Source organism: Dermochelys coriacea, chromosome 6 (genome assembly GCF_009764565.3).
Source record: "Dermochelys coriacea isolate rDerCor1 chromosome 6, rDerCor1.pri.v4, whole genome shotgun sequence".
Classification (NCBI taxonomy): domain Eukaryota; kingdom Metazoa; phylum Chordata; order Testudines; family Dermochelyidae; genus Dermochelys; species Dermochelys coriacea.
Window position 1 is genome coordinate 26,083,276 of NC_050073.1, and position 14,585 is coordinate 26,097,860.

A 14,585-nucleotide genomic window follows, 5' to 3' on the forward strand; every position below is an offset into this window, starting at 1 on the left:
AGGGTCAGACTAATGGTCCATATAGCCCAGAATCCTATATTCTGACAGTGGCCAGTGCCAGATGCTTCAGAAGAAATGAACAGAACAGGGCAATTTATTGAGTGATCTGTTCCCCGTCATCCAGTCAGATGACAGTCAGAGGTCTTGGGACAACTGGAACATAGGGTTGCATCCCTGACCATCTTGGCTAATAGCCATTGATGGACCTATCCTTCATGAGTGTATTGAATTCTTTTTTGAACCCAGTTATGTTTTTACTGTTATACTGATGTTTAAGTTAACAATAAAAGCAAACCCCAGGAAGATAATACATTTTAAGCACTAACCCAATATATGTGTGCTGCGTAGAGAGAGACTGTGTAGATGGCTGCATAGAAGGGATTTGGGGCCTAAGAGAGGTGTTGCAATTTTGCAAATCCACCAGCTGGATTCCCAGTCCTTGAAGATGGAGCACAATGTCTGCAGACCTACTGCAGCTCTGGTGCTTCAGCAGTGGCCATGGAGCATTGCCTTTGGGCAATAATTCCCCTCCCTCCTACATTGCTGTAGTCTTTCCTCGCACCCGGCTCAGTCATTTGGGCAATGTGCTGTGAAGAGGATTTGACTCACAGGTAGCAGGGCCTATTTTCCAAAAGATTGGATAACACTGAAACATCTATTATCCTCTGTTTAACCTTAAGCATATTTTTCCTCTTTGCTTCTTTAGAAGAATGTCCTTTTAAATGGCTAATTTTCAAAAATGATGTTATAAAAGAAACATAATTTAGGAGCTCAAGTTTTTCAATGGAAAAATCATCAAAAGATGCTTTCTGGAAAATTTTTTTTTAGGAAGTGTAACATTTTTCATGCCATTGGCGAAGGTCTGAACTTTTCTGCATAAGAAAATCATCATCTTTAAGCGACAAACCTCATGGCACCATGCCCATCTAAACTCCAAATGGTGTGTATGACACTATGTTTATATAGTTGTTCCTGTCATGAACAACACTGGATCAGGCAAAACATTCATTCAGATTCAGTAGATTAAAAATAGGGTTAGAGAATTAGACACAATGTCACCTTTCCTTGAATTTGATCTTGGCATGACTTCTGCCATTGCGGCTGCTGTTATGGTGCTTAGTTTTCTATGTTGGTGAATGTCACTAATCACCACTAGGGGTGACTCCTCCTTGGCACTCTGGGGATTGGGTCTGTTGTCTTGCTGTGTTGTTCTGTGAGTCCTTTCTTGCTCCTCAGGACCTGCAGCACCATGTCTTGGTGATTTAGCCCTCCGGCCAACTCACAATAGTACTCCCCTTCTGAGGTTCCATCAAACTCCTCTACAGCATCCCTGGCAGTGTTCCTGCCCTGGCTGAGTCACTCCCTCAGTGACTGGGATGAACGGTCCCGGACATGTTTCATGATCATTGCCCTGACTATGTCACTTGTTCAGTGGCTGATAGGAGAACCAAGGTCCACCCTCTGCTCTGGGTTCCAGTCCAGGGCCCTGTCTGTGGCAGCCAAGGTGTGTATTACCTCAAACCCTGCCTCTTCCTTCCTTCTTCTCTCCCTCTCCTATTTTGTCTATTCAAGGCTTGCATTCTCTGCCATAGCTAAACCTCTATCTCCTGGGTCTGCTAAATAAACCCTCCCTCTTCGGTCCAAAGCCCCTTTCTCTACCTTATCTCAGGGAGAGTGACTGAAGCCTCTTCCCTGCTGCAGCACCCTTTCTGCTACCAGCTCCCTGGTTTTATAGAAGTCCCTCCAGTTCCTCCATAAATGAGCTTCCCTTAATTAGGATTCTGCTCTCAGTGCAAATATCCCCCAACTTGCAGCGTATGAGGGTTAAATGGTCCATCTGGCCTATATTAACCCTTTCAGGGTGAGTGTAGGGAGCACACCCCATAACAGTGAACAAATGCATTTTCAGAATAGCTATCAAATATTCCCTCCTTTGTAGGTGATGGTAATAATGCCATGTTGAACATATATTACATTGGTAGATGGTGATTTGGCATTACCATCTTCTTGATCGTCAGTAGACCTTGCCCTACTTGTTTGTTGCTTGTATTGTTCATTCTGCAGTTTTGCACAGCCACTTCTTAATCCTATTAAGGCTGGAGCAGGGTTTTATGTCTGCCATTATTAATTTGTCTAGTCACTTTTTTCTTCAGACTTCTATTTCACAAGGGACACTTCACAGCAAATATTCTGCTTTGTACAACTTCAGCTCCAAGGGTAGTAAGGATACTATTGTTGTGAATGGTGTGCATTTGCAGTGGCATTAGTGGAATGGTTCTCAATAGTAGTAACACATTTTCTATCAAGCCTAGAGTATATTACTATTATTAGTATTATTTTATTGTAAGTATAGTACTTGAAACTTAGAGAGTTTCTAGACATACTCCTTTCCCCAGACTGTTCACAATCTTATCTAGATAAAATCAACAAAATTAAGACACAGAGCAATAATTTGGGGAAGTGGAGGGCCTGGGTAATTTTTGGTGCAGAGGTTTTAAGAAGGAGATTTGAGAATCCAGTCTTGTATTCATTTCAGTGAACGGTACTAAGAGGAAATGAGAGCAGAGATGTAGATGAGGGCCTTGGGCAGTAGACGGAGGAATTGAGTTTAATACAGCAAGAGAAGAAGCCAACTAAGGGATTCAAAGGTGGGCAACATGGTGAGAGCAACGAAAGGAAGAAATTAGCAGCAGTTCTTTGGTGCTTAGTTTTTAGTTTCTTTGCAAAATACTAATTTCTTCCTATTGCCAAGAAAGATGCCATATTTATTTCTGACATGGCATATAATTTTCATTGTCTAAGTTATGCAAATACCCCATTTGGTGTACACAATCCCAATACTCATACATATCAGTATACATGACTATTTTTATCTTAAAATTCATTTGTTTGCTCATTCTTATCTGTTTAAGTCTGTAAAGTTACTTCCAGTTATGTATATCAGAAGTATTCTAATCTTTGTTCTGTAAGAAAATGATATGACCTAAAGACTGAAGGAGCAATACATGAGCGTGCATATATGCATTATCATATGGTCAGTGTAATTATGTGTATTCATTTGATTTTCTCTGTTTCTTTGAATATGAAGACAGAAGGAAATTTGGATGAAAGTGATCATAAAATGATAGATTTCATGATTCTAAGGAAAGGAAGGAGTGAAAGCAGTAGAATAAGGACAATGAACTTAAAAAAAGTAGTGTTTAACAAACTCAGAGAACTGGTAGGTAAGGTCCCATGAGAAGAAAATCTAAGGGAAAAGGGAGTTCAGGAGAACTGACAGTTTCTGAAAGAGAAAATATTAAAGGCACAACTGCAAACTACCCCAATGCAAAGCAAAGACAGGAAGACTAGTAAGAGGCCAATAGGGTTCCCTGAGGAGCTCTGTAATGACCTGAAAATCAAAGAAGAATTATACAGACAGTGGAAACAAATTGCAAAGGATGAATACAAAATAATAGCACAAAACGTGCAAGGACAAAATCAGAAGGGTGAAGGCAGAAATAAGTTACAAGGGATATAAAAGGCAATAAGAAAAGTTTTTATCAATACATTAGGCCCAAGAGAAAGATGAAAGACAATGTAGGTCCTCTATTTAGTGGGGAAAGGGAGCTAACAACAGATGACATGAAGAAAGCTGATATGTTTAATGCATATTTTATTTCAGGCGTCACTATAAAAATTAATTGTGACCAGATGCTTAACAGAATTAATATTAACAACGGGGGGAAGGAGTACAAGCCAGAATAGGGAAAGAACAGGTTAAAGCCAACATAAATGTGTCAAATACAAGTCATGCCAAACCAACCTAATTTCCTTCCTGGGATGGGTTGCGGGTCTAGTGGATGGGGGGAAGCAGTAGACGTGATATGTCTTGATTTTAGCAAGGCTTTTGACATAGTCCCATATGATGTTTTCATAAGAAAACTACGGAAATGTGGTCTAGATTAAATTATTGTTAGGTGGGTTCATAACTGATTGAAAGTTTGTAGTCAGAGTAATTATCAATGTGCTACTGTCAAACTAGGAGGATATAAGTGGTGGGGTCACGCAGAGGTCTTTCCTGGGTGCGGTAATATTCAACATTTTCATTTTAATGATTTGGATAATGGAGTGGAGAGTTTGCTTATAAAATTTGCATATGACACCAAGATGGGTGGAGTTGCAAGCACTTTGAAGGACCGCGTTAGAATTCAAAGTGACTTTGAAAAATTGGAGAATTGGTCTGAAATCAAGAAGATGAAATTCAGTAATAAGTGCAAAGTACTGTGCTTAAGAAAAAAATCAAATGCAATAATACAAAATTATGAATGACTGGTTAAGCGGTAGTATTTGGAAATTATAGTGAATCACAAATTAAATAAGAATCAACAATGAGATGCAATTACAAAAAAAACTAATATCATTCTGGGGTATATAACAGGAATGTTGTATGTAAGACATGGTAGGTAATTGTCTTGCTCTATTTGGTACCAGTGACATCTCAGTTGGAATATTCTGTCCACTTTTGGGTGCCAAACTTTAAGAAAGATGTGGACAAATTGGAGAGAGTCCAGAGGAGAGCAATACAAATAATAAAAGTTTTAGAAAACCTCACCTATAAGGAAAGGTTAATTGACATAAAAAAAAAGAATGAGGAGTGACATAAGTCTTGAAATATGTTAAGCGCTGTTGTCAAGTTTCCTTCCCCACTCTGAACTCTAGGGTATAAATGTGGGGACCTGCATGAAAACCCTCTAAGCTTATTTTTACCAGCTTAGGTTAAAACTTCCTCAAGGTACAAACTATTTTATCTTTTGTCCTTGGACTTTATTTTGCTGCCACCACCAAGCGTCTAACAAATATATAATCAGGAAAGAGCCCGCTTGGAAATGTCTTTCCCCCCAAAATCCTCCCCAAACCCTACACCCCCTTTCCTGGGGAAGGCTTGATAAAATCCTCACCAATTTGCATAGGTGAACACAGACCCAAACCCTTGGATTTTAAAAACAATAAAAAAAGCAATCAGCTTCTTAGAAGAAGAATTTTAATAGAAGAAAAGTAAAAGAATCACCTCTGTAAAATCAGGATGGTAAATACCTTACAGGGTAATTAGTTTCAAAACATAGAGAATCCCTCTAGGCAAAACCTTAAGTTACAAAAAGACACAAAAACAGGAATATACATTCCATTCAGCACAGCTTATTTTCTCAGCCATTTAAACAAAACAGAATCTAACGCATATCTAGCTAGATTACTTACTAAGTTCTAAGACTCCATTCCTTTCTGTTCCCAGCAAAAGCATCACACAGACAGAGAGAACCTTTGTTTCTCTCCCCCGCCCCCAGCTTTGAAAGTATCTTGTCTCCTCATTGGTCATTTTGGTCAGGTGCCAGCAAGGTTATCTTAGCTTCTTAACCCTTTACAGGTGAAAGGGTTTTTCCTCTGGCCAGGAGGGATTATAAAGGTGTTTACCCTTCCCTTTATATTTATGACAGCTGTGATAAAGAGAATGGTAATCAATTGTTCTCCATGTCCAGTGAAGGTAGGACAAGTAGTGATGGACTTAAGTTGCAGCAAGGGAGATGTAGGTTAGATATTAGGAAAAACTTTCAAACTATAAGGATAGTTAAGAACTGTAAGAGGCTTCCAAGGGAGATTGTGGAATGTGTCATTCGAGGTTATTAAGAATAGGTTATACAAATGCTTGTCAGGGGTGGTCTAGGTTTACTTGGTCCTGCTTCAGCCTGGCTGGCTAAACAAGATGACCTTTTGAGGTTCCTTCCAGCCCTATATTTTTATGAATTGGCTTACCTCTTTTGAAGTTGTAGAGCTATGCTGCTTTACACCTGCTGAAGATTTGGCCCATTGTTTTTAATTTGATCTCTTTCTTTCTTCATTGATACTAAATATAAGGGATCAACATGCAAATTGCTCAAACCAGGAGAAGACTCCAGAGGAATTAAAGCATTCATTGAAACAAATTGCAAAAGATCATTTCTCACAAAAAATTAATCTGTCATTCTTTGAGTAGGAAATATTCTATATCTTAAGAGGGAAGTGTGAAAGCTGAGGGTCATGGACAAGGCAGGGCTTAAGTAAGAGGGGGGGACCATGATCAAACATAGTAACTGAGGCAACTAAACTTCTATATGACCACCATCTTCCTTAAATTGCATTTTGCCCTGGGGAACTGGGGGATCCCTGCAGATGCATGGGTAATAAGACCATTCCTTAGCATGGAATTTAGAGACAGTTGCCTAATTTACTGTTGTAAACGGCTCACTGTAATATTTATATACCTTCACTTGTCATCTAATCCCAATATTGCAGAAACAAAAGGAATAGTTTGTGTTTTGTTGTTTCTTTGCAGGAGTCAGAGAGTAATAAGTTATGTTCCCTATATTCCTTCCGGAATACCTCTACCTCACCACACAAGCCCGACGAAGGAGGTCGCGATCGCAGTGAGCTAATGACCAGTGTTAATTTTGGAACTCCAGAACGCCGCAAAGGAAGCCTTGCCGATGTGGTAGACACACTGAAACAGAAGAAACTAGAGGAAATGACCAGGACTGAACAAGAAGGTATGTGCAGACTAAGACTATTGTAATATATTTTTTCTGACAGATTCTATGCCTTAAAGAATGTGTGGGGTATCAAGAGCCAGAGAAGTGCATAATTGGCAATAACTGGGAAAAAGTTATTCACAGTTACTATGGCAATGTCAGTTTGTGATCCATTAGGCATGTTAGACAGATATCTCTGTTTTCTAAAACTTCCTGAATTTTAGGTGGTGCCTATGAGTCAAAGCAAAGATTTAAGCTTAGATGATGCCTTAGCTTATTTAAAAAATCATGATGAATTGCTAGCTGCTCTCATCATATTCATGGATATATTTCAGTAATTTTTTTCTCCTTTTAAGAGAAAAATATTTGTTTTAAACAACAGAAGTGCAGAAGAACATTATTTAATTTTATCTCAGTAATTGTCATCTTTCTTCACTTTATTCATAACAACTTTTGCATCTAGGAAGGTAGGCAACTGTTCTAAGGGTAAGGAGGAGCTAGCTCTCACCTGTAGATCCAGATCTGTGGCTGAAGAAATGCATTTTATAAAACATATGTGCATATGTGAAAAGGAAATACAAAAATAGGGATAAATCATGAGGCAATGAATCACCTTATATTCAGTTCTTAGTCTGAATAATCTTCTGTGACTTAAATAAGAGTCTTGACTGAATAAGGATTAAATAGAATTGGGGAAGTGAGTTCATCCCTCTAGATCTGCACATGGATGGATTCTACACAGAGATCTTCACGTTTCATGTGTAGTGAAGCCTCAGCAGGCTCTGTGGCACCATCTTCCCAGTCCCTGAGCCCCTGGGGAGACCTGCATAGCATCTGTATTAAAGAAGAGGTGGTTGGTATGTATGTCAGAGTGAGGGCGGGTTAGAGCAGCTGGTGCTCATAACCTAATATCCCTTCACCTAGACTCCAGTGGAGAAGCCACAGTTTTATGTCCTTAGGCTTTTCCTATTCTGCCTCTGTGCCATGGAATTCCTGCTTAGGGAGTGTTCTGGGAAAACAACAACAAACTTTCAAGGAGTCAGAGGATCCTGAAGTAGACACCGTTATGTTTCTGCAGTGGGACAAGTCCTGCCCCTGCAATGAAAAATCTGGGGAAAAAACATGCGAGAGAAGGACACTTGCAGAGTCTTCCATCTTCCCCATCAATTAGTGGGTATTTCAGGAATAAGGAGGCTGTAATATTCTGGAGCTGAGGATTTGGCTCACAGCCTTTTAAGAATATGCGGTGAGATCTTCAGGCTTTTTGTAGCAAAGTAGAAATCCATTAAAACTGAAACAACCTATTTCAATATGGGAAAATATGCAGGGAGGTAGATTTATGAAGGTTTCTACATTTCTTGGCATTATTTTTAAATGACAAACACATAGTTAACTGTGTTCTAAAGGTGTCATTTTCTAAGCTGGAGAAGTGACTCCAAAGAATGTCCCAGATTTTTGAGAACCATCTGGCTGTTTTCAGCTGTAAAGATCATTCTTTTAAAAATTATCTCTTAAGTTTGATGGCTAGACTAGGAAACTTTTTTAAATTTTACTTTGGCAAAATCATTTTTTACAGTCAGTTAACAGTTGTTCTGCACTCCATGCTAATCAAAGGCTTCTTGACTCATACTTGCTGCTGGAATTTGAAGTTGTTGTTGATCATAGTGACACCACTGCTAAGACTTTTCCAAAAGTACATTGTGTGGAGTGTAAAACCAAATGTGCATAGTTGACAGTTAATATTTTAATGTGATGGGTTAATGTGATGGGATTTTAACTTCTCTTCTTATTAATTCTGGTGTCTTTTCTATCCTCACTCTTTATTAGTATATATACTAGAGTTGGTTTCATCTAGATAGGTACTTTATACAAAAAAAAAAGACAACTTTTTACTGAATGTAAGAGTTCTCCATGCCCCACATTCCCATGAGGAAGAGTGTTTGCATGATTTATAATACCTTGCTTTCTGAGGAACAGCTAATGCTGAAGCACTGTTCATTTTAATGCCTCTTTATTTTGGCACAAAAGTGGCGGACCACATCTTCATGTTAAATTATTTTCATGTTTTGCCCAGATACTTTTACAGAGAAAGGTCGCTTGACTATTGCAAGAAATAATTGTTGGGCATCAATTTGCACTATGTTTTAATCAGTGACTATGGAAAATTAATTTTCAGCAAATAATTGCAGTTGTGCAATGTATCATGCATCAAAATCTCAGATAATGTCAATTTTTATATTGGGTAGAAATAGATTGTAATTGTTGTGGCAGATTTGGGTACCTGTGCATGTGAAATAACAAAATGCTGAATAAACCTGCTTCAGTGTTTACCTGAAAAACGTATGGGTAATGCAAAATTCCGATCCACAACTTTTCACATTTGTTTGAGCTGAATAAAATAAACATTTAAAAACTAGTTTCAATTAAATGTTTTAAGGCTGTGATCTTGCAATTGAATATGTATGGGCAGACCCTGTGTTTGCATTGAATCAGTTGCAGGAATGAGACATAGGTTAGTAAACACATTTTGTCCCGTTGCATACCCTTTCTTTTAAATGACCTAATAATTGCCTAAGTATAGCTGGGCCCAAGAGGTTTGTCTTTCAGCAAATAACCATCAAAATAGGCTTGTTTAGAGTCCATAGTTCTTCTGAAGATGATATACAGCCAGGGCTGCTGAAGAGTCCTCATACTGAGCTCTGATATAGTCATGACCTAGTTCAACGGTGTTCCTAGTCCAGAAAATTCAAAAGCTACTGTCTATTAATTGCTAATTTTGGTAAATGAGGGTCATCATAATACAATAACTCAATGAATTTAATGGAGAGGAAGCATTAACTCCTACTGCATACTACTGTGTTAATTCTGTGGGGCTTTTCTTCTGTGTTTCTCAAAGGACTTTACAAACAAATTAAGTCTCTTATCACTCCAATGAGGTAGGTAAATAGTCCTTTTTTACAGTTTTATGTGGAGGAAACTTAGTCATAAGAAGGTTATAGGCCCTTGTTCTACTTCCATTAAGTCAACAGACCAATTGGATTAGGCCCTAGATGGATACTGCCAGGTCATGCAGTGAGTCGGTAGCAGAGCTGGATATAAATCCAGAGCTTCAGATTTGCAGTCCCCTGCTGTGACCAGTAACCCCATGTTTTCTTTAACTTCACAAAATTTCTGGTCTAGCAGAGGAATATGGGCTAGGATTAGCGTGAACCTCCAATGCAAAGTGCTTCATAGTTGGGAGTGTGCTTTCAAATATAAAACGTCAGCCATCCCTGTATATGGTTCTTCTAGGCCCCACAACAACTCATAATTGTGAGAAAATGAATATGAGTTTAAAGACTTTATCATGTCTAAATAAATATATTTAATCAGAGCCTTTGGCTTCTGAAAATAAGTTGTCTAATCAGAATTTCGTTTGAGCAGCTGCGACCGAGGAGGTCAACAGGCATTGCCTAAGAGAATATGGCCCAGCTGGTTAAATTTGGTTGTTGTAGTGATTTAAATGGTCAAGTGCTGCTTGTAATCCAGGACCGTCTGTCTGCAAAGGAAAGAGTGAATGCTTCAGCATAATGTACAGCTGTTTTAATCTTTCTTTAATAATAGTGCTTCAGCCAGTATCATGCCTTGTGTATCACACTACAAACATAAGCACCTCATGCAGGACTAAACATATCTTAGGTCAGTTTCTTGAGTTACATGTAATTTGGAAAAAGACCATCACCTGCAAAACTCAAATAATAATGAGTTCCCAACCCAGTCCTTGTGCAGATTGTACATTAAAACAGCCTGTGACTTAATCTGTAATGATTTGGAAAGAAAATAGATGTGGTAGAATTTAAATATAAAAATAATAAAATTCTATTCAGTGTTTACAAGTCACTTAGCTGAGTACATAAAGACTTGTTGAAATGTGTTCTTGTGCGGTATAAGAGGTCAGAAATGAGACCAGATGTCTAATTTAAATGAGCCATATCAAACATTAAGAGTTTTGGATAATTTCAATATACTAACTTATTTACATTTTCTATACAAGGAAATGCACAGGACAGTGTTTTGGGGAGGGCTTTTCTTTGATTTTTTTTTTTTTTTTTAAAAAGTGTCTTCCAGTGAAGAAGAAACATTCTTTCTTTGTAGTGTTCAGATGAAGGGTGTACGTTTGGCAGCCTGGTCAAACGTATGTTTCCCCATTCCCCTCCACACGACCTACCCTTCCAATAAGAGAAGTCACTTCCAAAACATTGCTTATTACTGCTCTTATGTGATATATTTCCATTGTCTGGTCTGCCTACTTCGAGGCAAAGGTTCCAACCAAACATTCTGTTGTACCTCATCCTAAGCCTCTAAAAGTAATAATTACTAGCACACATCTTGTCTGTAGGTTGGAGGGCAGATTTCCCTTCAGAGTTGATACCAGTGCAACTCCATAGGTATGGAATGCTAGTATGGCCAGTCAGCTGGCACTCCTGAGCTGGAAACTGGACGTATCATTTCTGCTAACTGCTAAGCCTTCATTACTCAGGGCCTTGAGTCCTACTTCACTTTTGACCTTGATTATGTGTGATGTATACAGTATCATTTTTCAGCAAAGCTCAGTTCAAAATTCTAGCACAAGTTTTTTATAAACTGCTTCTTGTTTCATCACTGAAGACCAGAGTTGGACTTGCTAAAGTCAGAGATTTTTAATTACCATTCAGGGTAGAATTACATACCTCTATATAAATAGCAGTATATTACTATATCCATCTCTACTATCTGTCATGTATGCAGATGCTCTCACCCTCCCTAAATATATATGTATCATGGAGCTAACCGTGCATACATGTCTAAATGTATATTAAATATATATTAAACACACATTAATAGATAATATACATGTTGTGTATATGTATGATAGAGTTTGTAAATTACTAAGGCACTATATATGTAGATATTCAGTGTTTTTTCAACTCTCTTTCTTGACCCTTCATTTGCGGGTAAAAATTCTAGAGTTAATAATACTAAAATAGCTAAGAGCAAATCAAAACAAAACAAAAAGGTATTTGATAATAGGACTAAAGATGCATACATAACAAAAGACATGGAAATGTGCGCAATTCACATTGATTTCATTGGGAGTTACACAAAGATATCTGACAATTCAGTGTGGTCTATAAGTGTGCTATTGCCATTACATTTCAATTATAGATTTATGAATCTACTCCGCTTACAAAAACCATATATATGCCATGCCATACCATACCATACTGAATGAAAGAAATGTTTCAGTTCTACATTGTTTGTTCATCCTCCCACAGGTATTAAAGGATTGATCCCAACAGTATATCCTAAGTAGCCCTTTCAGTTTAGTTTCAAGCAACAGGGCTTCCATCACTTCTCCTGGGAGATGTTCCCATAGCCTTAGAGAGTTCACTTTTAGAATTATTTATGCCTTATATTTAGTTGGAATGCTCTTTTGTTTAGTTTTCTCTGCATGATTCCTGGTTATACCCCCAGTGATAACCCTGATAATTTTCCCTCCCTAATTATTTTTTACAGCTACTTGTAGACAACCACCATTTCCCCTCCTTTTGGAAATTCTTGTGAGTGAGTAGATGGTATTCTTTTTTTCCTGAGTTAATACTAAACTCTTATCCCAGCATAATGTTAGAGGACATAGTGCTCAAGGAGATTTTATCTTTTGGATGAGACAAAGAATTGAGTTCCTAGCTACTTGTGGGCATTGAATATGTCCTTGAATTTTTCTAAAGAGTAATGGCTGGATTTAATTCCAGTTGGACAATTTTATGTCTCTGCCATGTTCCCACCCCCAATGTTTCCATTGAATAAGGCCACATTCTTGTCTGTCCTAAAATATTTGGCATTTATTAAATAGATATGCATTATATATTCATGGGTTCTGGATGGTTACAGATATATTTTATATTTGAACAATTTTTTTCATAGTTTTACTATAGTTTGAAGTTAGGATTATCCAAAGTGATAGGAATGAATTGTTTTGTGGTAGCTCCTGGAAACCCCAACCAAGGCTTGGGGGGCCCCATTGTGCTAGGTACAGTACACAGATACTGAACAATTTGCTATATATCAGTCATGTACTACCTGCCCCGTTCTCCATGAATTTTCACAAATACTTGCTGGTAATAGAGTGAGGGCCTAATCCTATGGCCCTGAAAGTCAGTGGTAAAGTTCCCATTGTCTTAAATGGTGCAGACATCCCCAAAAATTTGTGAGCAAATTCCCATCAATTTACAGATGGTCATGTATTTGGTCAACATTTGTACGTAGTCTCTTACCTGCTTTTTATCAACAGCTGTATTGTCATGGTTTTTCTGTATTTACTAACAGTTCTTTCTTTCAAAAGGAATAAAGCACTTCAGTAACTCAGTCTTTATACAATCACAGCTGATTTGTACTTTCTTCTATTGAATGAGCCTCTTCTCTTTCTAGCATTCCTTTTTTGCCCGGTGTAGTAGATTTGTAGAGGCTTTTCTTGTTCCTCTTTTTATTACTATTATTTATGATTTTTTTTATGAGGTAGTGCCTCTGGACCAATCAAAAACAGGACCTTGTTGTGCTAGTCACTGTACAAACAGAGTAATAGGCTGTCTCTGTGCCAAAAAGTTCACTATCTAAATAGACATGACAGACTAAGGGTAGGGCAAAGACATGGAGGACACTTCCCCCTTTCATTCTGTATTTGCATAGCTTACCTCTTTGCTACATGCTGATTGACTGTCTCTAGTCCCCTGTGTTTTCCTCTGCATCTGTCCATTCCCCTTTGAGGTTCTTTTTTACCCTCAGATCTTTGTGTGGCCTCTCACAGACATATTAGTCACTCATTTTCATTGCTTTTTCTTCCTTTATGAAGCAATTGTAGCTTGTTGGTCTGTATCTTAATTACAATAGTTATGGGGGGCTCCAGCCTTGTTTCATACTTGTGGATTTTAAACAGTATTAGCCATACATTTAAAGAAAGGGCATTATGACCTATGAAACCATTTCTTAGTTGGCTGAATTCAAATAGTTGAGAGACGCTAGCAGAAAGCACCCAGTTATCTCAATTGGTTCCTCATTAGAAGTAGATCTGGAATGGCTTCTCCTCTGGTTGGGTTCTCTGCTTTTTGAATCAGGAATTAGTTTTCTGTTTTCTTTTTATTAGGACTCCCAGCATTGCTGTCTTTCTTCAATTAGCTTCTTTGAGCTCCAGCTATAGACTGCCTTGTAGGCAGGAATGGATTAAACTGACCTGAACCTGGATCCTCTAAATGTCAGCACCTCCTGAGCTCATCCAACCAGCTCCTCCCCAGTGATACTTCCTCTCTTAGCCTCCTAGAATCTTCTTCTCCATCCCCGTGCTTCTAGTTTCCACCTTCTGTCTTTGCCTGCAACTTCATAAAACCTCTTTCCCTCAGGCCCCACCAGTAGAAAGAGAGAATTTTACATTTTTGACTACATGATAAAATATCTCAGTTTTTCTATCAAATACTGTTGCATCTGTTTGTTGCAGTACACTCCCCTACGTTTCTGATGCTTTTTAGGAATCATGTATTCTGTGACCTACCTACCTATGCAATATTTGAATCAAAGACCTATTAGTTACATTATAAGCATCGTAAGAGCAAATAAGAAAATGCAAGGAGCTATCTAAACAGCCAGCTTTTCCCTTATGAGACTCAGAAAAGCAAATTCAGTGTAAATGGATACAAACGAAAGAAAATCAGGCTCCATGGCTAAGAACATTATTGAGTTAACAGCTATAAAAGTATGCAAAGCTGCTTCAGTTGTGTGGACTCAGCAGCAGATAACTAAATTCAAACTTCATTGCAGTTTCTAATGTACTGTAAAGCTAACAATATTATGATCAGAAAATGTTTTAAGATAGGAACTGAAGTACATGCTGTAGTCAGGTTTTGATTTAGCAAATTAATATTACGGGCCAAATTGAAACCCGTCTTTTTTACAATTATCAGCTTTAATATAAAAATCTCTAAAGAAAATATTTATATTCTTTTGATGGCTTCAGCACCATGTACGTCAACCTTT

At 38.0% G+C, this 14,585-nt stretch overlaps 1 protein-coding gene across 31 annotated transcripts in view; it reads left to right on the forward strand.

Annotated features, from left to right (window-relative positions):
• Nucleotides 1-14,585, forward strand: part of SOX6 (SRY-box transcription factor 6) — a 450,079-nt gene that overhangs the window by 183,531 nt on the left and 251,963 nt on the right. For all 31 annotated transcript variants that reach the window (XM_043516939.1, XM_043516934.1, XM_043516913.1 and 28 more), the window contains one exon: nt 6,350-6,560. In XM_043516939.1, the coding sequence (XP_043372874.1) occupies nt 6,449-6,560 (112 nt within the window). In that variant the 5' untranslated portion in view covers nt 6,350-6,448. The remainder of the gene's footprint in view (nt 1-6,349; nt 6,561-14,585) is intronic.